Source organism: Amblyomma mixtum, chromosome 6 (genome assembly GCF_055824585.1).
Source record: "Amblyomma mixtum isolate Tamu chromosome 6, ASM5582458v1, whole genome shotgun sequence".
Lineage (NCBI taxonomy): Eukaryota > Metazoa > Arthropoda > Arachnida > Ixodida > Ixodidae > Amblyomma > Amblyomma mixtum.
Genome location: NC_143017.1, coordinates 128703252 through 128728272, shown reverse-complemented (window position 1 = coordinate 128728272; position 25021 = coordinate 128703252). Strand labels below are relative to the sequence as shown.

At 48.7% G+C, this 25021-nt stretch overlaps 1 protein-coding gene across 2 annotated transcripts in view; it reads left to right on the top strand.

The window, feature by feature from the left end:
* LOC149340378 (uncharacterized) overlaps positions 1-25021 on the top strand; it is a 35752-nt gene that overhangs the window by 4786 nt on the left and 5945 nt on the right. For both annotated transcript variants that reach the window (XM_089549145.1, XM_089549146.1), the window contains exon 2: positions 13452-14491. In XM_089549145.1, coding sequence (XP_089405271.1) covers positions 13452-14491 — 1040 coding nt within the window. The remainder of the gene's footprint in view (positions 1-13451; positions 14492-25021) is intronic.

The window sequence follows — 25021 nt, the reverse complement described above, 5'->3', positions numbered from 1 at the left end:
AACGAGTTATGCATGTACTTTCTCACCAGTATTTTGTTGAGTGACCTTTCGTCATTTTGAAAACGCCAGTCTTGTAGAAGCGCTGTTCGACAGATTCTCTTTAAGGCTGTAGTCTGGTTTCCTGGTGTACTGAAAACTCTGGCATCTCGTCTGCCACACCCTTTAGAGAAAGACGAAAAGCAAACAGCTGCTATGTTCACAACGGAAGTGTAGTAAATAAGAAATTGGCTGTGTTATTGGTGGCATGATATTTTCGTACGCTACTTAAGTTTACTTTCTTACCTTTGTTACCTATAAAAAAAGATAAGCAGGCTGCCCGTAGGCTTTCAAATGTTTCGCATTTATAAGGTCACCCGCAGCTGCGCTTTCTGTGGACACTCAAGAAAACTTCAATTTTTCTTCTTAGGGAAAATCGACTGTTGGGCTCTTCCTAGCTGCGTTACTGTCTGCTCGTCACCAGTCGATACTTGTGACGTCAAAGTCGAAAATATCTCCGTCATCACTGTTTGGAAGTGAATGGTGGCGCAGCCAGCCTCAGAGATCTGCTTAAAATCTGTCTTGGTATCACCACATTTGCTTCCGAAAATCGTGGGCGTCGGCGGCACGTCAATGTCCTTTTGAGGCTTTCATATCTTATGAACTGTCCGTTCTCAGTGAAAGTAGCTTCTTTATCATTAGAACGTGACAATATATCGAAACAGCCTACTTCATTTTGTCCTCAATGCCCCTTTATGACAGGCATATTGATAAGATTACACCTTGTCTATCTTTAAAACACTTACACCAAGCCCGCATTGAAGCGGCGTCAAAGACACGATAGAGTCGCGTCCTTATGAAGCTATAACCTCATGCTATACCACACCGCAACAGACTCTCGTCCATACACATGCACCAGTTCTATCCCTTGCTCCGGTGGCAGTGGTTTCTGGAGCTGACCTTGCGACAAACCACGCAACAGTCGTTCTGACATGAGCATCAGACATAGCAGCAACTGATTATTTATGCATACACGAGTAAATACATTCACCACGCGTTGAAAGATTCGAACTTACAACCGTAACGCATGTGGGAGAGGAAACGAAACGTCCCATGCGTGAGAAATATGGCCATCTATATCAGCGTTAAACTGGACGCCGAACGTTCGTCGGTATAGTGCTAAAGGTTGACTCTACAAATGATGATTATTTGAAGCGCTTTTAAATCATCAAGATGAACATAAAAACCTCGATAAGCACCCATCAGTAATGTAGCGCAAGCGTCTATGTGCAAATGACCAGAGCTCTCCATAAAATCTCCATGCCTTCCTCGCCAAGCCCTCTGCTGAATTCTGATGTGCGACGGCGTACAAGTACTGCTTTTAAAGACAGGCGAAACTCGGACGCAATTCTTCCAGTATATTTTACTGGGCCGCCATGGATTAACCATAGTTATTTCCTTCATTTTTATGCCGTACTTCTTGTGTACGTCGAAGCATGGGCGCCGGACAGCCAGTTCTTGATATCCGCAGCGCCGATTGCCTGATCCTGGCAACAACGAGGGCATGGCGCCGCTTTAGCCGATGACGTAAGCCAGGAGGAATAAAATAAAATACAACAAAGCTGTTATAGCGTCCCTGGAAGCCATGAGAATAGACAAATGAAAATTTCGTTCCTTTGTACCGTCCTTCGCTTGCTCTGCACCGCGGTCTGAACCAGCTCGCAAGCCGTTGTCGCCAACGTGTCCTGCCTACCTTATGTAACGCCCGCGAGCGTCCCACCACAGCCGAGGCGACACCACCTGTGGCTCAGCGGGCGTTCTGCCATGTGCCCTCTTACCACTTTCGCTGCTATTTTATCCCGTTTCTCTTCTCTATTTTTTTTTTCTGATAGCCTTTTGTGACTGAGCAGCACAAGCCTGACAAAATGCAGCTCAATTTCAGAGGGAGGCACAATGAATCCGACAGCGCAGGTGGAGCTGTTCTGCCATGCGGCGCCGCGGCAGCTGCCAGACTGTGGCAGCATGTAACGTGCGTTGGCATCAGCGCCGCGTCATGCCGACTCGGTACAGACACGCTTACAGGTGACGCTATGCAGCGCTCCTAACGAGAATGCCGTGTCGGCTTTCTGCCGCGAAAATTAATATCCGTCGAGGAGTCGACATTCAACTAGTGGAATTCGTGTAATTAAATTTTTTTAGAATGCAACAGCCATTTTGTTTGTGAAACAACGCGGAAGTCGTATTTAGGACCATTTTAAGGTCTTCTTTTAGTCGTTCGCTTCCATATACGGGGCTGCAGCACGTCACCTTGAAGGCTCTGCAGCGACTTCATTGTTACGCGGTACTGCTTCGCAACAAAAGCTGGGTCTTGGCCAATTGGATTATCGTTAACGTAAAGAAAGCGCAAAAAACGACAAGGACGAAGACATAAAAGTAGACGAGACGGGCGCTGGCTAGTTTTTGGATTGGGATCAATTGGTCAGTGTGCTAACGTTCATTCAAAGTTTTAACGCGCTCCGCATGTGGCAAAGCCCAATGTAAAATCTTAGTGCGCTCTCAGCGCGCACGTGAACAGGCTTCACATATTCGTCGTGTTGATTTTGAACGCACAGCTTTCGTCAAAAATACACAGGCCACTTGGTTGGCCCCTAGAGCTCGCAGTGTGGGGCTCATTTTGCATCCCAGCACTCCAATCCCTCGTGGGTGAGAACAGTCTTACTCACCCCTCCACAGCTTCGTAGCTCCATGGCTGCTACAAGCCCGGTGACCTGTATATTTTTTGACAAATAGCGTTTAGCCGCAAGCGATGACGCGCAGACATTGTCGTCCTTGGTGTTCGAGGCTGGAAGAAGGAAGATTAATCGCGCTACTGACGCTGTATGGCTTACGGCGGAACACCCGCTAACCGGTGCGTAGGAAGCGTGCGCCTCTCTAGGCGCCCACTGCGGTCTCGACGATCTGCGTAAACAGAAGGCAGGTGGAACAAAATAACGCACGCTTCCTTCACCAGCAGCACGAAGAAGTCCCACACGCAAGGACTGGTATCGTTAGGCGAGCGCACGTGCTGACTAGCTCACTGAGCATTTGTCGACAGCCTTAGAACGCGGTGATGTCGCAGCCCGCCCAGCCACTACTCCAGGGGAGCGTCGGGATTGAAATATCTAGGAAGGCACCCACTCGCAGCGGTCACGATGAATACTTAGAGGGTAGGTTTATTTCTTCCTGTTGCGCGATGAGCTGAACAAAGAAGGGCCGCCTCTTTCTTCGGCAAGACTTCTCCTCGGGGATCAAAAGAGCATAGTCGTTGCGCTGAGTACAAAACTTTGGCGCCCCGCCGCGGTGGCTCAGTGGTTACGGCGCTCGGCTGCTGGCCCGAAAGACGCGGGTTTGATCCCGGCCGCGGCGGTCGAATTTCGATGAAGGCGAAATTCTAGAGGACCGTGTGCTGTGCGATGTCACTGCACGTTAAGGAACCCCTGGTGGTCGATATTTCCGGAGCCCTTCACAACGGCGTCCCTCATAGCTTGAGTTGCTTTGGGACGTTCAACCCCAATAAACCAATAAACCAGAACTTTGGCGCCTTGAATCACAGAACTGCTATCTTGTCCTGAATAAGGGCCACTCTTGTGCGGTTTATTGTAACACGGCTTTAGGCTTTAAGTATTTAGGTGCACCTGTCGGCTTCTGGTACCTTCTCCATAAGTTTGGGGACGTGCTCTACTCAAGAAGTGCGTACCTTCGTGGATCACGCCTCGCGCATTGAACTCTCTGGATTGCGCGCCTGGGTTTCATTGCGCGCAAAACCGCGCCGGTGCTGCCGTTGGCGCAGATTACGTTTCTTCCAACAGGGACGAACGAAAGCGCCCCTGCAAATACTCGCTGAAAAAAATTTGTATGATCCAATAAACTCACACAGTTTGTCACTCAAATGTCACACTATTATCATACAAATGTCTTTCATTTTTGCGGAATCATACATTTGTCATACAGATGGCATACAATATCAGTCAAACTGTATGACATTTGTATGGCGAAGCCTGTATGAGGTTGTTGCTTCATACAACTTTTTTCAGCAGGCATGTGTAGATTGCAAACACCTCTGGCCTTCTTGAACCACCCTACGGACAAGTGCAGCGGCTCTCGTGGCGCTTTTTTTTCTCGAGGCTCTATAGGCCACTAAAAAAGCGCAGAAAGTGGTTAGTGCTTTTTTTTTTTCTTCATAGGCAAGAATCTAAAGATTCCTACTGAGCGCGTGCATCAGCGGCACTGTCAGGCGCAATCTGGAGGCCTCCATACCGCTATCCACAAACCTCGGATGAATTCCACGTGGAGCTGAACCTACTTTAGTTGTTTGACGTGGAAAGGCAAACGAGGTTAGCAGCTGCAAGCGTCGCGCTTGAAGGCACAATCCAATTTCGCATCCCCTCGGAATCGGTGATGAACTAGAGCATGGCACTGCTTATTTGAGCCGCGCAGTAGATCATCCCGCCTACCCTGCGTGCCATTTTTCACGACAGGTAAACAAACTGCTTGCTTTAAATACTGGACGACATCTATCTGCTCTCACTTTCTCGTCGAAACAACTCTTCAGCAGGAGTCATCCTATGCTTTTGCACTAAGAAAAAGAGCAGCTGTTTCGCGTCCAAAATGGAACGTTCAACAAATATATGGCCTGCCATACGCGTGTGCTAAAACAAAAAAGGTATTTGCACGTGCTGCGTCGATAGAGTAGCTCAAATTGATGCCTTCCTTCTCGTTTTTCGGCAGCCTTTTGCCGCAGATTTACGCTGGGGCACCGTAATATCGGTCACAGCTGTGGTGAGGCTTCATCGGGGAATGCTTTGTTGGCGGGTCTTGCCCTGCACACGCTGCAGGTTTTCTTGCATTTCTTCTTTTTGTTTCTTTCCTGCTTTCGTTCTTAGTCATTTTCTTCTTTTTTCTTTTTTGCCTTTTTCTACTTTTTTTTCATAGCTTGCTCAAAGCTCATGAGGAGGAAGCAATGGCCCGTGAATTAGGTCGCGAACCAAAGGGCAGTTATCTAAATTTTAACCTAATCCAAAAGCATATGTCGAGCGTTATTTCCTCGTTCAAGCTTACTTGCTGCTATAATGATTTTCTGAGCGAATACCGAATGAGTGAGATGGCAGATCTGGCTACTGCATGGTTCAGAGAAACAGGTCTACCATGACGCGCGTGCAGGACAACAATTGCAGTGTGGTGAATGCTTCAGTAGCAATGAATAACACTATAACAGTATCTCTAAAGGAAAAATAATTGCGCACGTGTCCAGTACTCACCTATTCAGCAGAAATTTTGAGAGCGTTGAAAAGGCTGGAAATTAAGTTCAGGACAAGGCAGAGAGCAATGGAAAGAAAAGCGATCGGTTTATAGATAAGAAATTGGAAGAGTGGCTTAAGGAACAATTGCAAGCTAATGCTATCTATAGCTGAAGTCTAGAAGTTGAAATTGACATGGGTGGGGCTTGTAACGCGTAGAGAAAGTAACCGCTGGTCAATAGTGGTAGCAGAATGAATTCCAAGAGAGGGACTTTAATGAATAAAGGAGAGGTCTGTCTGGTTATCAGCCTGGCGTGCTACTCCAAGAGAAGGAAAACGTAGGCAGAGGGCGTCGGGATCAGGTGGGCCGATGAGACTGGGAGGTTTGCTGGGATCAGGCAGCTGCAGCGGGCATAGGATAGGGTTAATTGGGCGCTTACAGAAGAGCCATTTGTCCTGTTGTGGATGTAGTTAGACTGAAGATGATGAGGATGGTATCCAGAGTCTTGTGCTGAAATTTTTCCAAACTGCAGGTATAGATCAACGCATCTGCCCACTCTGTCAACGCATTCATTGCTAATCGATTGTCATGCTATCCACAACGATTCTACTTTCGTCGGTGACTTTGTGCATATCCTTCCTGACGAAGCAAGCACTCGCTCTAAATTCGTAAAGTATACGTACCACAAGTTCATAAGCCTCCGCAGTAGCTCAGGGGTTATGGTGACCGACTGCTGACCCGAAACACGCGTGTTCGATCACGGCCGCGGCGGTCGTATTTCAGTTGAGGCGAAATGCTAGAGGCCTGTGTACGGTACGATGTCCCTGAGCATTAAAAATCCCCAGGAGAACGAAGTTATTCGAAGCCCTCCACTACGGCCGTAGCCTGAGTCGCTTTCGACGCTAAGTCCCATAAACCATAAATAAATAGTGCAGCGACTGGGTTTCGAACCCGCAGCGGCGCGAGCCGATCAGTTGCGCTCGCCACTGCGCCTCAATGCTGGCCCAAATAGTTTTTTTTTTTTTTTGCCCTTCCTCCTCTATAAACCATAAACCTCAAGTTCCCCACAACATCGCTGCCGCAAAGGTTCCCTCGATGTCCCGTGAAAGTGTTTCCGTGCATCATGCATACAGAGAACATTAATTTTATTTTTGCCTACATCTTATGTAATACCCTTAAGTTGCCTTTAAGGTAAAAAAAATGAAATTAAATGAACCTGCACAGCGTGGCCCTTGAGTCATAGTTAGCGCCATGACTTCATCCTTGCTCTTTGCCCTATTTTTATAGCGGATGGGTAGTCCCGCTGAAAATTCATTGGCACTGGCTACGTACCACGTCGTTTTTTATGGTACAGCTGCATGGCACTGAGCTCTACAAAAGAATCCGACATATCAATCCCTCATAATTGCAGTTATAGCAAAAGTCACTTCGAGCAATCACGAAAACTGTGCACAGCCATATATGCATGAATATGAATAGTAGCGAATAAACTTGTCTCGTCCGGTGTGCAACTGTCCAGCCTCGTTCGCCGTTTGCTCCTCCCAGTGTCTCCGGTATCAGGCATCGGGGCTCTACTTTCGCAGAGTCGGAAAAGATGGATGGCAAGGAGGGAGGGAGGGAGGGAGGGAGGGAGGGAGGTGGTGTGATGCTGGCGTGTACAACAGCGCTTCACGTTTCTCAAGGCCCTCGTCGCTTGCGGTTGACATACGATCCACTTCCCGACAACGCATATGTACTGCTTGGCTCACCCACCGGACGGCGACACACCGAGCGCCAGTTAGCCACGACTGTAGTAAGGCCTCCCGCCAATTTTTCTTCCACTCTTGGTCTTTTTCTTTTTTTCATCAGGACTGGGCGTGGGCTCTATTATTCCGACGCGCGGAGAAGCGGAAGCGTTAACCTTGGAGAATGCGTATAGTTTAGCCAATGTCAGAGTGCAGCCGGCTGCAGGAGTTAACGGAATGCAGAGTCCTTGAAAAGTTCAAGCATATCGCTGGCTTGCAGCAGTGGAAAAAAAAAGCTACCAAATTTCTAGTTCTTTTCGGTGATAAAGAATTGCAAAACTAGCTGCACCGCACCCCCTTTACTTCTTTACCTCTGCCATATCCTAGACGTACATGTAACTGACCTTCTTAGACCACGTTATCACAAATGCGCCTTTCTAGTGAGTTCCTACTAGCCGCATCATATGGGCAGCATTTTGATCGGCTAAGAAGTGAACTTGGAAGCTGCTGGGGCGTGGCCTCTCCGTTGCCACCAGATGTCGGTATATCTGCTGACGCAACCAATAGCGCTAACACTGAAAAACTTAACCAGCAGTTGTTCGGAAACGAATGTCACGCCATCCGAAGGAAACATGTTCCGTGGGGGGCTGAGAGGACTCGGATAGTGACGATGTGAGAACACGTGAGAGGAAATTCTTCTATTCCTGTAGCGTCAGCCAGCTGAGAAGGACGCCAAGCACATGCTGCTCGGTATAAGCCTGTCGCCGCCTGGGAAACGTCTTTTTTTTTTTTTTCAATAATATAGCGGTTTGCATTTAGCGCGGTACGAACGTTGGCTCAAAATATATCTAAACATTATCAAACGCATGCAGGTGGCCACTAATGGTAGTAGCTAAGGGGCCGTTTAGTGTATACCTCATTAGGATGTGTACGGCTTCTTTTTTATATGGAAGCACCAGAAATACCGTTGTACTTTGAGCACTATTCACTTTTTGGACAGTGGCCAGTTGCAATGGATGACGAAGTTTTCAAAGACGATACTTTACATCCTTGCAGGCTAAACCCTCAGTACTTGAATGCGTTTTTTAGCCACGCGAACGACAAGGAACGAAGAAGGAAATAGACAAGACGGAGCTGTGAACTTCAACTTCAACTGCCCGCCTTTCCCTACATACACCGTCAGCAACGACCAAACTAAACACACTTATGTAATTGATCTTGATAGGTTCTGATTAGCAACGCTGTTGGTATAATTAAAATCGGATAGGCGCTATGCGCGCCACCTTTACTATCAGCTCTATTTAAACCTATCGCCGTTGGTGATTGGGCATTGTAGGTGCATTGGGCACTGACGGAATAATCATGTGTGGAAGCTACTAGCGTACTCCCCCCTTTTCCTTTTACGAGTTCCGTCTTTTTCTGGTAAGGAGCCTTCGCTTTTCTATCGGACGTTTTCGCGCAGCCATGCCCGCGAGAGGGGACCACCAGCGCTCCCTCTGTGTTCACAGCCCCCGCAGTGTTCGCTTACGTGTTTTGGCGCCAGCCCGCTGAGCTTGTTTGCTTTGACGGGCCTAACAAGGCACTGCCTTGTCTGGAAACGACTGTCGGCTGGCCACGAAGCGTGCGCTTCGAAGAGGCTGATGGATCGGAGTCCCTCTCGACGGCTGTGTGCGTTGCTCCTTTGTACAGGGTGGCCTTGAGTGCTCTGTGATGTTTTAGTTCTCCGAGAAAACGCCAGCTTTGCAATAAATCCGCCTTTCGTAACTCCTGCCAATTAGGAGCGTAAGCAGCTAATCTTCCTATCCGGTGAAGTATGCCCAACGCTTACAACACCGTATTTGCGAAACAGTGTTGGGAAAGCTTTTGGCTGATCGGGGATCCAACTGACATAGCTGTTTTGCCAGCGATTAATGAGTGGCGCTCTTGCGTTCCAAGGAGCTCTACCAGTTCAGCCACGCATTAGCCGACGCCAGGCCTGGCTATCGCAATGCTTCACGGTTTTATTGGCACAGAAGGCGCCACAGGGATGTTAGAAGCAGTTACACTACACGGAAGCTCCGTAAAAGACAGACAATTTTAACTCTTCTCAGTGCAGACAATGTCAGCGACAGCTGTAACGGTTAAGATTAATACCGACCGTCTGGGAATACCGATGTCAGGGTATTTTAACCTTTCTACATTTCACTTTCGCCTAAATGAAGACTACAATGGCCGACATCCAACTCGAGACCTCCTGCCTTGTAACAAGACATCATAACCGCTAATCCAGCTTCGTGGGTAGCTGCACAGTTCTAAGCTGAGACGGGGACGAGGCTTTCTTTGCGGTAGCACATTTCGGCAAAACGGACCGAAGCAGTATGAAAGGGAGCATTTTATTAACATGCAGTGAACAGTAGTGATTCTAGTATGGGTCACAAGCATCCATTTTGCTGTTTCTTTAAATAGTTTTTCTCTGTACTCATGGGGGCCTGAATTCCTTTTCTCGCTTTATGGTGGCCGAAGTGTAATATTTCTTCCTTAGTGCCAACTAACTGTTCCTTTTTATATTTCTCGTAGCTGTACATCCCTTAATCTTACATCCTTCTGTTCCTACATGTCATTTCCGCCTGACAGCTAGAAAATCGTCGTGGACTCCTCGCCTGAATAGCTTCCGGTCTGTTCACCTTCCTTCTTTCTCTCTTGAGGCTCACGCTCTGTGCTTCCAAACAAAAGAGCAACTGCACGGAGCGTCGCGAACGCACTTAATGGGCGATTGGGAGCTCCAGATGGCCCATGTACCGCCCCCAGAGAGAAGTTAAAGGCGGCCGCCATGCAGCGTAGGGGTTCGGTGAAGCCCGATCGCTGCGGCGCGTGTGAAAAGGGCGTCACCCCACACTACGCCGCTCCCTCTGCGATCGAGCTGGTCATGGAAAACCCACGGCCGAGCGCGTCGACCACGCGAACCGTGTCGCCGGTCGACAACCCCGGCGGAGTGCGCCCGTCTCCTCGCTTTTTCTTGCGACTATGCTTCGCGCGAGCGCGCAGTGAAGCCGAAGGGGGCTCCGTGTTACATCACCGAAAACGCACTAGTCGAAGAAGGAAGTAGGAGAAAAAATACAAGCGCTACATGTCGCGCTGGAAGGGAGCGATCGTGTCATCAGTGCGACTATCCTACACCAAAGGACGTATGATATTTCTATTGGACACCTTCTTTGCGAGTGCCCGAACTATACTGCTCAAAGAACAACATTGGAGGCGACCGTGAAACGACTGGACTCTCGCCCTCTCTCTGAGGAAACTCTTCTGGGCGCCAGGACGAGACGTTCTGATTGGTGCCGTGTGACAAAGGCCCTGATCAACTTTTTGTGTGAAACAGGCCTGGATACTCGTCTGTGACCGCCTGTGCACAACCTACATGGTTAATGACATGTGTCGGTGTTTGTATTGCTGACACCAGTTTTATGAGTTTTATGTGCGTCTACTCACCGCGATGCGAGTGCCAGCCAGTGTGGTGTGTGTGGTGGTGTGTGTGTGTGTAGACATCACCCGAGAAACTCATTGTATTATGCCATCATCAGCCTTCATTCGCACTTTCCTTTTCCTCCTCTTCCCTTTCCCCTGTGTGGAGTAGCAGGCCAGGGCCAAGTTACCACCGGCCGACCTCTCCACCTTTCCCTCATTAAAATTCCTTTCTCTCTCTCTCTCTCTTGGGCAAAGATTTTATCGTCGACAATATATTTCCTGACAAAAAACATCATTGCTCATGTCGTGGTTCAAGACAATATTATCCACAGTCGCCGCGATGGCTCAGTGGTTATGGTGCTCGGATGCTAACCCGAAACCCACGGGTTCGATCACAACTGCGGTGGGCACATTTCGATGGAGGCGAACTGCTAGAGGACCGTGTGCTGTGCGATGTCGGTGCAGGGCAAAGAACACCAGGTGATAGAAATTATACGGAGCCCTCCACTACGGCGTCTGTCATAGCCTGAGTCGCTTTGGGTCGTTAAACCCTATAAAGCAAAACCAATATTATCCACATTATTCAGAGCCATTGAGAGTGTACACGTATTGCGAATATGCAGTCTGCGGTCACGTGAACGGAGTGTCCATAGGAGGGAGTGATGCGAATAGATTATTGGGGGATAGAAGACGGAGGTGCGGTGCAGCAAACGGCAGTTGCTGTCGCTTTATCACCATGGTGATAAAGCGACAGCAACTGCCGTTTGCTGGCAAGCGGAAAAGGGGGAGGGGGGAATGCTTGAACTTACTGGGTCTCGGGAACTGTTAGGCACGAGAAGGCTGCATGTTAAGTATGTCGACGGCAGTCATGCATGAAATCTTTCAACTTGCAGGACCCGAGGCCCATGCATTGCCAGATTCGGCGTGTTTGTGAAGCACGCCGTGTGCGACGCTCGATGTACCCGCGCCCCGAAGGCACTCTGCAGTTAGTGCAGGCTGGGCATGTGCAGCAGTTAAGGCAGCACAACGCTTTTTATATGCGAGAAGCGTACGAAACACAGGGATTTTTCTGTTTTTAAATGAGATAATATTTAGTGCAAGATGTTGTGCGCTTTGGTGAATGAGGGCATGTTCATCCTCAGGCTTTCAACCCAAGGGTCTTCTGTTCGTAGAATATTTGCCTTATAAGCGGGGTAGTGAGCACTGTGACATTTTTTTTTGTGCTTGTTATGCGAAAAAAAATGAGACACCAAATTTCGGCGGAACAGCACGAAATACACGCTCTCAGACATCCTCTTAACACAGTGACATGTGAGCGACCTTGAGTTTTCTTTCTGTTCTTTTTTTTTTACGTAGAAATTGACATTCGATACGTCGGTTTCAAGGCTTCTGCAGCGCGAATTAACTGCCGGGCTTTTCGTGCTGAGTTAGTGGAAGCCGCGTTGACATAGTACGCGGCTTCTTGAAAATAGCGCAGAGTTGACCTTGGCCTTGATCAGCTCAATGCCTGGCCTCGCATTTCTCTCAAGCACAAGTAACGCGATCGTGAACGTGCGTGTGACTGGGCACACGAACGTTGCTTTATCACTGGAGGACAAAGGACGCAGACAGTTCGCCAAACTTTTGGTCAATGCCTTACAATGGATTCTAAACTTGTTTCTTCCTTTATGGATAACTGAAACTTCCAGAACTGATTTTCAAATAATTCATGGTTTAATCTGCATCACCAGATCCCTGTTATTTGTTAGTCGGGCGGCGCGTGAAGTGGGCAATAATCCGCAAGTTTGCTTGTTTTTGGTGTTTCTTACATGGGCTAGCTTTAATGGCTTCTGCTTTGTAACCTGCCTTCATCCGCTGTTGAAGTGACGAGAAACCCGGAAACCCATGTGTTACGGTTTAATGACAAAAGCCTCGTGTTCGCGAATAACCTTGCACCGAACTAGTGGATATATTGAACAAATCTTCGCCCGTCCTGCAGTTGTAGCTTGTTTTCTTAAACATCCAAGCATACCAAATTTTATTTGTTTTTTTTTTCCTTCAAGGATGCCCTATCAGAGACAGAAGAAATTGCCGCTTCCGCCCCACTCCCCCATTCATGTTTCGCACGGTACGAAGCTTATAGGGGTGAGCGGGCGGTGGTTAGTTACTTTGGTCTCCGATAGTTCAAGAGATCAGTAAGCGTAGATCACCACGTGGAGCTCGCCTAATCCCGGTATGCAATTTGTTATTCAAATCTTTCTCTCTTGTTGTTTCGGTCTCGGTTTCAAGCACTGAGCAGTGGCTATGACGTCACAGACTAGCTGAGACAAAATTGTGGTCACGTGAGACATAGAAAAATTTTGACGTAATAGCTGTTTGTTAATTTCTTGCAATTCCGGCTTGGAGGCAGGCTGGCGCAAAAGGTTGGAGTGAGTTTAAACGAGAAAGCAGCGATTTTATGGCAATTTTTGTAGGCCTCACCTGACCGGAACGTTATCTCAACTCACCTGTGACGTCATAGCCACTGCTGAGAGATTGAAACCGAAATCGAAATGCTTGAAAGAAGAAAACTGAATTATAAGGTCATTACAGGGCGCAAGCGAAATCCATGTGCGGATCAACTCATACCAATGTCTGAGGCGCTATTTACAAGGAAAAAACACGCAACTAAAATCTGGTTCCATTACGCTGGAGTACCACAAAGTGCACCACTTTCTCCTGCACTTCCTGTTTGTATGTTTCGTGCTGCAACATAGAGAGTCCGTGCTAACTCGCCCGATTTTCCATCTTTTTGCAAAAAATCTAGTGACCTTACTTCTTCGAAGCAATCGAACTTATTATGAGGTCAGCATCTACTTCGAGAAACTCTTAGTTAACCCTCATAACCTACTTTTGGAAAACAGGGCAAAGGACAGAAAAACGTTTTCACGTGCTGCGAATCTGTCAGGTGCAACCGTACCAACAGGCCGCTTCTTTTCTTGTTCTTGTTCGGACTTACTCTCCCACCTGAAACCTTTATTATAGCGTTATCTTCCTGTACGGCACCTTTTGCAGGTTAACAAGAGCATCTCTTCGCTACCTCTCGACCCTGACAACGTGCTGCTTTTTCCTGTTCCTGGCCATCTCCGCCGTCGAATCCGCGGCGATCGAGGATGGCAAGGTTACGGCCGTTCCAAACCTCTGTAACCTCGCTCAGGAGGAGCCTATGTACTGTCGCTGCACCTCCGAGTACTTCGAAGCGGACGCCACAGGCGTGGTGTGCTACGTGGGCAAGCCGCTCACCGGAAGCCATGCCGTCTTCCAAGCGCTACGGCGTCAGAAGGCGCTCACGTCGGTCACGTTCACTGTGTACGGCCAGGACTATCGACTCGACTTCGTTCCCACCGAGCCTCTGCGTCAACTGGCCCGACTCGAGCGACTCCGTTTCATGGAGTGCAACTTAGGCGTGCTCCACTCGAGGGCCTTCTACAAGCTCTCAACGCTCACCCTGCTGCAACTGGAAGACAACGACATCATCGACCTCCAGAAGGACGCCATAGCCCATCTTCCCAGGCTCGAGAAACTTGAGATGGGCGAGAACCAGCTCCGGCACGTCAAGGCCGGTTGGTTCTCGCGGCTTCCCTCCCTGACGGAACTCTTCCTGGGCAAGAACAAGATAGAGTTCATCGAGGACTTGGCCTTCTCGGAACTCGGAGCCCTGAAGGAACTGGAGCTGGGGGATAACGTCATACACGAGGTGACCAACAGGACTTTCAAGGGCCTGGCTCAACTTATCAGGCTCGACCTGTACCGCAACAAGCTGAAGCGGTTGGATGCTGGAATCTTCGCGAGCATGCCACTCCTGGAAGATCTCGACCTAAAGCTCAATGAAATCTCCGTGGTGGACCCGCTGGCGTTCGACGGCCTCGCGAGGCTCCGCGTCATATTCCTGACGAAGAACCAGCTTCGCATCCTTCCGGCCGACATGTTTGTGGGTGCACCCAACCTCATCTCCGTGGATTTGTCCGATAACCATCTGCTCACGCTTACGTGGAGGACTGTGCACAACCTCAAGTTCATGGAGACCGGCGAGGACTTCGAGATGACCTTCACGGGTGAGTCACGCAGTAGACTCTTCTACTGTTTTCCTTCTTTTTTTTTAGTGCGAAGTAGCCAACCCTTCCCTCACTTCCCTTCTGCTCCTTCTATTCCGCGACTGGGTTGCGTTCGTTTTGCGTCCGTCGGGAGAACTCTCTCAACTCACAGCGTACACAAAATGGAGAAGCTTGCGCCATTGGTGATACTCTCGACGCTTCGTTAGATTCTCTTGCGTAGTTGTCTTCCGCACTATACCCCTTTTTTTTTTCTTGGCGTGTCCTCAAGGTCGCCAGCTTCCAGGCTGTAGGCTTCTACTTGTATCTGTCAGTGCCATACGCTGCCCTTGTTAAATGCGAACAAACAAAATCCACGTCTTCACTTTACAAGCTATCTGTCCATTGCGACCAATTCACGTGATGGGGCGACCACCGCTGAGGATGCCGCCGAGACGAGACTTGGCCGCATAGCAACGTGCCAGACGTGGGAGGGGTGCCACGTTTCTTTCCGTTGGGAGAAAAAGATGGGTATTGCGTAGGACGAGAAGGTACCAATTTTTCTTCCGGGTTGCGCCTCCGCCATACTTTTTTGCACATCGCTCTTTTTCTCCATCGGTTTAATTTATCATCTTGTACTCTTTCTGTTCGGAGTTTTATTATAATGCTTTTTATTTTGTACTTTCTCGTTCGTCGCCTCCTTAGGCCGACTCCCGCGCGGTATACGCAAGCGCCAGTGCGCGCCCAAAATAGAGAAGGCGTGCCGCAAGCATCCCGAGAGAGGGAAAGAAGCGTTCCGGTGGCGCATGGCGCTGCTGTTTGTTTTTTTTCTTCTGAGCTTATCGTTATTTTTTTTAATGCACGCAAAATGCACACGAACGCGTCTCTGCGGCGCCCCCGCGTCTGTGTACCGTATTCATTCGCACATCACAGGCTCGCCTGTGAGACCCACGCAAGTAAAGCATGTCTGTCGAGGCTGCGGAGAAAGGCTGTACATTTAAACACATTTTGGAAGCGCATGACGACGTCTTCTAGCTACTCCAGGCAGACTCTAGTAAAATATATTTGATGTTTCACTATAGGCAGGAACAGCGCTCTGGCGGCCATATTGTTTTCCCGGTGCCAATGTCTACGCGGAAATGGGAAGCAGGCAGATAGCCGCAAGGAACAAGAAGATAAAGCGTGGACTACAAGAGGAAAAAGCGCGTGAGCGAATAGCAGCGATGTGAGCCGGAAAAAATGAATATCGGCTCTGCATATTCATGGAGTTTTCCTCTACGAGGGGTGGAGGGAGAAGTGGCATTTCAACAAGCGTGGGTCGTAGACGCGGCTGGAACTGAGCTTGTCAGTCAGCCAGTCACTGCGCGTGCATATTTGCTTCGTCGTCGCCCCTTCCTGCTGTTTCGAAAACTCTCATTCAATACCAATTAGATCAGTTCCGTATTGAGTAACTGCGCACGCAACTGAGCTCGTTGGTTCTGAGTCATACTTTTCGTAAGAGCGGAACGGGGGCGACGACGAAGAAAACGAGCTCGTCACACGAGGCTGAACTAACAACTGAAATCTTGACGGAAGGCGAATGGAAAGGAACGATCGGCTTGTGCGCGCAGCCATCGAAGTTTCCGTCATACGATACAACGATGAGCAGTGCGTCAGCGCCACGTCTACCAACCTTACCGGTGGACAGAAGCGAACATGGCTTCCTTACATGTTCAGTTCCACGTGCCGCCGTCCTTGAATCTGTGCCTTCCGTCTTTATCTACGTTCGCCTTCCGTCGAGATTTTAGTGTTTTGCTTATCCTTGTGTCTCGGGCTTCCTTTTGTTGTGGAACTCTCTATTCGACTATTAAAAAAACTAAATTTCGCAGACTTTTTTCGGTGGGTATCTCAAAACGCAGTTGTAATTCGGTTTTGTGTTTTTGGCCAATATTATTTCCTATAGATGCAATACGTTTCTTTTTCGGTATTATAACATGGTATTCCCTTGCTGTAAAAAGTCGCTTAAAGTGATCACATTGGCTTTTTTAGCAGCCTGATCACTCGATTTAGTGGCAATTAAATCGCAAATGGACCTTATTAGTGGTAAAGCATTTATAAGTGTGCTTGCAGAAGAAAATGCTGTGACAGTAAAATATGTAAGAGAAATTAAGTGATGGAACCATTGGACAAAAACGCTAAGGGCAATTGTTTTCTAAAAGGTGGGCTGCCATGCTGAGTAGAGCCGATAGGCGGAGCCAGAGGGCGGGGCATTATGACTCGAGGTCGGCGTGTTGACGACAGCGATGGAAGTGCCGTTTAACCATAGAGGTAGCCAGAACAAAACATTTTGTCGTGACCCTTATGCATGGCTCCGAGTGTCCTCACATGCAATAGAGAAACCTGCTCAGCCAAGCAACTGCTCAAAGCAGGTACTGAGAGTTAACAGTGCTACTCTAGCAAACGGCGTTTGGCGGCGAGCTGAAACCTCCCAATCTGCAGAGGGTGTAATGTAGTGGAGCAGTATATCCAAACGCACAACCTCCCTACTTAATCCAGCGCTATACCGTCTCACCATGGCGATGACATGCGCACTTTGTTTTTTTTTTCGTTCAATTAGTGTAATTTATATTGGAGAGACAACTAGATCCGGCATGCGTGTTAAACGCACCGATCTTTCAAATTGAATTTACCGACCAATGATTGAATTTAGCGTACTTTTGCCGTTTTTTTTTTTTTCGGTTTAAAACTAAAAGTCCAACCCCTTGTCACATGCAATGTTAGCGTGCACACGCCAATAACCGGCCTCTGACAGCTCCCAGAAGGTGTCTCTGCATAACGTTTTTCGTGAAAGCTGGTCCACATTTCTTGTTAAAACATTGCCCTACATCCCCATACCCGAAACGTTTCTAGACCAGTTTCTAATAGCACGCTCCTTGAATAAAAGAAATCGCGAGGCTAGGCACCACACCATGCACTGCCGTTACGCATGCCTTGGACACAACTGCCACTATTTTCCCTGGTCAGTTTGAGCGATGGATGAACTGCGGTTCGTAAGGAACGGTGGAAGGTGGCTAATCCGCGTGTTTTCTTGTTAGTCTCAAGAACACAGACATCACTTGCAGTACACGCCCCTACGTCTGCGCCGGTACATCCGTGCTTCCGGGTGGTTAACGCCCCTAACGGACGGTTGCGCCACGACGTTAACTCTTCGGCACAGGCCTGCGTCAAGCGCGTGGTGAAGAACGGGGGGCGAGCACTTCGACGATCTCATACGGTATCGCTCCTTATTCCGGCCCCCTTTCTTTAGTTGGCAGCTCTTTTCACCAACAAGAAAGGGGGCAAGGGAGAGCGGGGCAAATCGTCTTCAGTGGGGAGCCCGCCAGCAGCTCTCCGTTCTCGCCCTTTGTTCCTCGCGCCTTGTCTTTTTGTCTGCTCCGCCGCCTGTGGCCCAGTGACGTGTCTCACTCGCGTACTCAAGGTCGTGAGAGAGTGAAGACCGGAGGCATTTTCGCTTCCGCGACGCTTCTCGCGTTCGTGGCGTGTCTGGAACTCCGCTGCCTCGAGCTGCCGGGTCGCTCGCAACCCCCCTCGCTGTTGCAACCGGTTGGACGGTAGGGCCAGCGTACCTCCCGGCTTGTGGCGAGCTTCGCACAGCCTCGCCTGTGCATACGCACCTGTTTAACCACGCTTGCCCTCGTCCCCTGCGGTGCGTCAGAGAGCTGCGTGTTTACCCGTCGCTAGGGGTTAGCACGGCGAGCGGTTTCAACGGCGCCTCAATCTGACCCGCTTCGAAACAAACCCGTCTAAGTAGGATGCGGAAGATTTTTAGTTACTTATTTATTTACATATATGGCCGGTACAACTGTGGGACATAGTAGGGTTGGCATGGTAATGAACAAATAAGCCAAAATACAACAATACACACAATTGGTAAAGTATGCAAGACAACACTAAATAACAAAGGAAAGAGCGGCAATCGTAACATAATTGAGCAATTAATCAACAAATTGATTACGTGGCGGTTTCTGCAGGGATCCGTCCTACTCGTACTTCTGGTAAATTGTGGACGGAAAAGGCAGCGTTTGAAAAATTCTCTTGGGTATTCAGTGGGATGCCCTTTAACGGGTTAGTACGCCGGGTAGCATACGCGCAATAGAGCAAATAAACTAGATGGGCGCTGCGATGAAGCTGTTTTAATATAAAATGTTATACAGGGTGATGACGTGTGCATACGTACTGTGCGCCTGTGCGCCAGTGATATGGGGGATAAGACTCCAGCATATGACGAAGGCGAAAAATCATGGTCGTACCTCCGGTATATAAGAATTGCTTTGTTTTGGTTTGTTTGGAAACAGTCCGCTACGGCATTTTTTGGGGGGAGATACGAGTTCCGAACTTCTTTCTTACGAGGCAACGAAGACGCTCAGGGTTCGTGTGCTTTGCGCGCCGAAAATTTTCAGACTGCAGCTTCACTCAGTAGTGCGAACCTAGCCTGACAAAACTCTAAAACAGAAGGTTTTCTGGCGATTATATGACAGTCTAGATGGGAAGGGGAAGGAAATAAACACAAGGGAAGTAGCTACACAGAACAACTTTTAAACTGCCCTCGATCAAAATCTTGGTATGGACTAGTCGGTGGCTCATCTTAAGTAAAAGCTTACGCAGCGCAAAAAACAGGGACATGAGAGAATACACAAACAGGAGCACCAGTCCTGTTGTTTGTGTCTTCTTATCTGTCCCTGTTTTTTTTCGCGCTGCGTATGCATCTATTTAAACTGCCCTCTTGACGACCTGCTCCTGATGCCATGAACCCTCTGGATGAGCTTTTTAAAGCCAAGTCGGCCGAGTACAAAGGCACCAAGGAACCACTTCCCTGGAACTGTTCATCCCTGAGGCCGTCTTCAGCTCTCCTCGCCTGCACCGCGCCTGTGCTAGGTACTCTCGCATCACGGAGGCCCGTCAGCGAACAACAAGGACGACACACATATCTGATGCTCGTCCCGTCATCAGCGCTTCCACCCTGCGCGATATGAGCTTATGTAATTAACTTTGCGAAGGCGTAACGACCCCGCACCACCCCGCGTTGGGAAGTCGCCAACGAGCCACAAGACGCAATGCTTGCCGCATGTCGTGCAGTTTGCACGCTCGGCGCCACAGCTGTAGGGACAGACCTGAGACTCTAAAGAGCTTTGAAAGTCCGGGCACATGTTGCACAATGGTGCAGAGGCGTAGACAGTGTACTTAACGAGTGCAGTAAGACTCCTGCACAGCCAAAGGTGATGGCTTAATGCAAGCGAATTTTTGCCCATACATTCTTCACTACGGCATGACCAAAGCGGAGTTAATGCCCCATATCGTCGAGTCTAAAAAATTTTCTGGTGCTCCCTGCTCCTGCTTCATTTCTTCGTTAGTCATCAACTTGTATAATTGGAATACTAAAATATACGGTTAAAAATACTAACAATGCAGTAGAAAAAATAACTAACAACTAACCACAAACCGGCCGTTGTGTCTAATATCAAGAAGCACCTCTTTTTGGAAAGCCTCTGTCTTGAACTGCTCTTTGAATTAAAAGGTAACAAACCAGCCACTGTACGCCTATGAGTTTTTAAGAGAAAGGAAACAGCTTGTGTTACCTTTCTTGCCAAGCAGTCTTCACTGCATCAAAGACGAAAGAACGAAACGAGTGGAATGTTTCTGGCCAGGCCATAAAACGTCATAAAACCGGTGGGTTCATAGCGAAAGCCAAAATGACTGCACGTGGACAAGATGGAAGGATAGAGTCAACTAGAGCAGCTGCTGTTATTTTGCCCTTTCGTTACTGAAGGTAATGTAGGGGAATTGGAGGCGAGCAATTATTCATACGCCACGCCATTTCCTGATTGCATGCTGCTCTGCCGAGCTTAATGTCGGAGCTTTTCATCACGTAGGAGCCCATATATGTCTACAACACAAGAGAATAGAAAATTAAATTTGCCTTCTCCAGAAATGATGCAGTCTTATTGTCAGTTTGTCATTTTGCAACGCAGTAGGCTCACGAGGCTTGTGAGTATATCGTGTGCAGGGTGATTTACCTTTTTTTTGTATTCACATCTAAATACACATTCTATGTGCATCATTCTATGTACATTCTATGTAGTTCTGAATGTACTAAATGTACATTCTGTACGAAATAACTTTTATGGCGTCTGCATTGAATAAACTGCATGAGATCACAAGTGCCACGTCAAATAAAACACAGTTGTGACCCGTAAAAAGTATTAAAAGTTCATCCATTAAATTTAAGGCACGAGCCAGAGCTCCCAATTCAAGGCTAACAGATTCTCAGACAGTGTGCTGTTTCAACACATTCGAATTCCGCCCTGAACCCACCTCATTGCGCGCTCAAGTGCATCACATTTCCCGGCACCAATGGGGCGTGGAGCGCCAACATATGGTAATGGGCGCACTAGACCCCGCATCACGGTGTGCCTCGGCTTGTACCGGTTTATCTACCTGTATAGGCCGGACTATTACAGAGGAGTGAGCGTCATAGATGCCTCTTATGTGGGTCAAGTTGAGAAGGAACCTTGCGACGGGTGGCGCGCTAGTGATTACTTAACGAAGCGGATTCTGGGAGAATTTTGGCTGTGATCTTCTCCACCTCATCTTTCAGCAAGTTCGGTTAGCAATGATACGAGTAGGACTGATTGGCTATGGATCATTCTTTTATGGGAGCAGCCCCGCAAACTGTTCTTGTCAAGTCTGTAATTTAGGCACGTGATGCACTCGATAGGTTAAGAAGTAATTTTTGATGTTTCACCTCAATGGTGCTTGTCTCGTGAAAATAACATTTGTTCTAATAGTCCATTTCTCCGAGGATTGCGGCCACAAAATGAAATTTGGAAACCTAATTCTCATTTTGCAGAATTTTGTTTATATTCTCTAAAACAGTTTGCCGCGCTTTAAAAGCCCACGTCAATATACTGTTGCTAATTCTACGCGAGTGCCACTTTTCACCAGCTTGGGGCTCTGTCATGGTAATGTAAACGATGAAAGTTCGTGCCGTCGCTTTTTAAAGATTACTAAGACTTCAGCTTTGCTACCACAACGGCAATAAAGTCCACACGCTGTTATTATGTACAGTGTTTTGAAACGTACTCTTCACCTCTTCGCCTCTTCACTTGTGGTCTAGAGGCCAGTGTGCTGTGCGGTGTCAGTGCACGTTAAAGAACCCGAAGTGGTCGAAATTTCCGGAGCCCTTCACTGCGGCGTCCCTCATAGCCTGAGTCGCTTTGGGACGTTAAACCCCAACAAACCATCTTCACTTGTGGTCTCAATATCTTCCAGTTCCTTCGACAAACCTACTGCTTTGGCATTTGCATGTTGTCCCAATGCCAGCGATACCTTTGGGACACCGGCGGCCTTTTTTCCAGAAAGCCGCCATTGGATTCCAAGCTGGCCAAGCGGCAGGTTTAGAGTGCTGTCATCATGTTTTTAAATTTGTAAACAAAGCGATGATATGACGCTTTGACACAGCCTTGTGCTGCATATTGGCATGCAGAGTAAATTATCGCGCATTCCGCGGTGCAAACGATGATGCGCGAGAACGTTTGGTTCAAACCATAATGACGACGTGGTCACTGTCTTAGAACTGTGGCGCTCGGCACATGAGCACTGTAGCTCGCGGCGCCCTGTATATTGCGCACGCTGACAAGCACCTTCCTTCCAACTTGCATTTCGAGTCGCCAGAAGAACACGTGTCCTGATGATGGCCTGAAACTTTGCCAGAGGGCGATACCGTACGCATAATGTTAACCCTGGTAGTGTAGACGGTCACAAAATATTAATTACACAAATATAATTACCGTCATTTGGTGCTCTTTACTATTTGGTTACTCTGCATTAACGATAGATGTAGCGACCAAGCAGGAGTTAGAACCTAGTTTACGCCAATAATGCACATATTGGGAAAGAACCCATGGTCCTGAACCACGGAGTTCAGCTCTTCTACCACCCGTGGAAGACTAGAACTCATGAGGTGTGAGGTCGGGACTCTCTTACCTTCGAGAGATATTGAACGATGGCGGTGCAAAGCGGGCCACACTCCACAGCGCAGAGGTAAACCTTTCCGACTCTATTATTTTGATGAAATATATAGGGCAAGCAGAGCGGCGAGTGTTCATGTTATTGCACTTTGAAGTACCCCCTTTGCCAAAAGAAACCGAGTGTGCCGCCGCGGTGGCTCAGTGGTTATGGGGCTCGGCTGCTGACCCGAAATACGCGGGTTCGATCCCGGCCGCAGTGCACGTTCAAGAACCCCAGGTGGTCAAAATTTCCGGAGCCCTTCACTACGGCATCTCTGATAGCCTGAGTCGCTTTCGGACGTTAAACCCCACAAAGCAAACCAAACCAATATTAACCGAGCAGCACGTTTCTGCTTCTCAACCGTATAACTGGTCCTTTACGGCACCCATAAAGACCACAAGGTGTCAAGAACGTGAGGACAAAGGTCCACCTTACTTTACACAGATTCAGAGCTTAAAGGCTGCCGTAAGCGTCTCGCTACACGGCTAAGAAAAGACCATCATTGTCCGGTTACTTTTGGCGAGGACTTTACAATAACGTTCAAGCGACGGATGTGTTCACCGAAGTCACCGCGCACGCTGCTCGCTTTGAAGTGGCTTGCACTGCGCTGACTCCGCATCTTCCTCCAATACTCCTTCCGAGCGTCTATGCCAGCCGGTGCCCGTTCCGGAACCATCGAAGCGCGGCCGATGTGCGCCGACCTCGGCGGTCGCTGCGTTCCATCTGCGGAGCACGGTCCGCTATTTTTGACCGCGGACGTGCTCCATAATCGTGGCCTGAAAAAGCCTCCGCCGCCGTGTCTTGCTTCTTTACTTTACTCGAGCGCCTGCTTTTTTTTTTTTAATTGCGTTTCGCTCATCGCTGTTTCTTATCTTGAGGCTTTTCCACCACGAGTGGCACTCCGCGCCTCGTCTGGACACGAGCCCACCACGAGGGAAACCGAGCGGGCGCTCGTTATTTATTTCTAGCGACTAGCAGGCGCGAACGGACTGTCTCGGTGAGGGTGCAACTGAAAGCCAGGAAGCGAGAGCCGGCAGGTGGAACTGAAGGGGCCGAAGCCCGAGCGCCGTTCGCGCGGCTCGTGGATCATCATCATCATCATCATCAACCTGACTACGCCCAGTGCAGGGCAAAGGTCTCTCCCATGTCTCGCCAATTAACCCTGTCATTTCTCAGCTGCGGACACCGTATCCCAGCAAACTTCTTAATCTCATCCCCCCACCTAACTTTCTGCCACCCCCTACTACGCTTGCCTTCTCATGGAATCCACTCCGTTACTCGCATTACATTCCCTGCCCAAACCCATTTCTTCCTCTTGATCATCGACTAGGGTGTCATTAACCCGGGTTTGTTCCCTGACCCACTCTGCCCGCTTCCGGCTTCTTAAGGTTACACCTATCATTTTTCTTTCCATATCTCGCTGCGTTGTCCTTAACTTAAGCTGAACCCTTTTCGTTAGACTCCACGTTCCTACCCCGTAGGTGAGTACCGGTAAGATACAGCTGGTGTATACTTTTCTGAGGAATGTTGGCAAACTGCCATTTATGATCTGAGAGAACCTGCCATATGTGCTCCACCTCTTTCTTATTCTTCTCGTGGATCAGCTTGTTCCAACGAGCCAGATGACCATATGCCCAAACTAAGACTACTCTTCTTTTTCGCCTAATTCACCCTGCCAGATGGCAAAATAAAGCTTGTGTCTAGTGAGGAATGAATACGCATCTCTTACATAAGCTCAACGCCAATCACTCAGCGGGAGGTTTGTTATTGCAGAGAACAGTGTTGAGTTCGTGTTTAGGCTGCCTTTGTTTAAGGGAACAGGTCTGGGAGCAGTTGGGCTGAAGTAGACCCTTTCTAAAAACGGCAAACAGATGTCCGCCACTAAACTAAACGGAATGACCAAAGAGTGTTATAAAATTAACACACCGTTTACCTCACTGAGCAGGCTTTGACAAACAGAGACAGCAGGAGATGTTGAAATGCAATGTATACACAGCTTCCGAGCACCAGATTCTAAAACAAAACGCTCCCCGGAGATGCATTCGCAGTTTCTTTGTTTTTTCGATTTTGCTCATGGGTCGCGCTTGCCCCAGAATTTGAAAGGTATACCGTGCCGTCCAAAAGACGCGTAGCTTGAAGAAACAAGGCTGCCTGAAATGCGGTACGCTTCCCGATGTCTGCTTTTTTACCCGCTCCCCTCAAAGAAACACAGAAAAGTGTCAACAACGGCAACCACGTGCTGTAGACGTGCCGACGGTGCCATCCCGTACCCTCGCTGTCAATGCTCCTCTCGGGACAGCAACTAAAGCGACCGACTAGCGGGCTTGCAATGCGGAGAAAGCAAAAATAGCACCGGGACGACGACAATGGCCGAAGGCTGTCACCCTTTCTGCTTTGTCCACCGCCCATCTAGCCGCAGAACCAAGCGAGGCCAGTCTCGCTGACCTCGCGTGTTCCGGCGCTGGTGTTGTGCGTCGCGCAGCCAGCACCTCTCGGCGAGGAGGCACA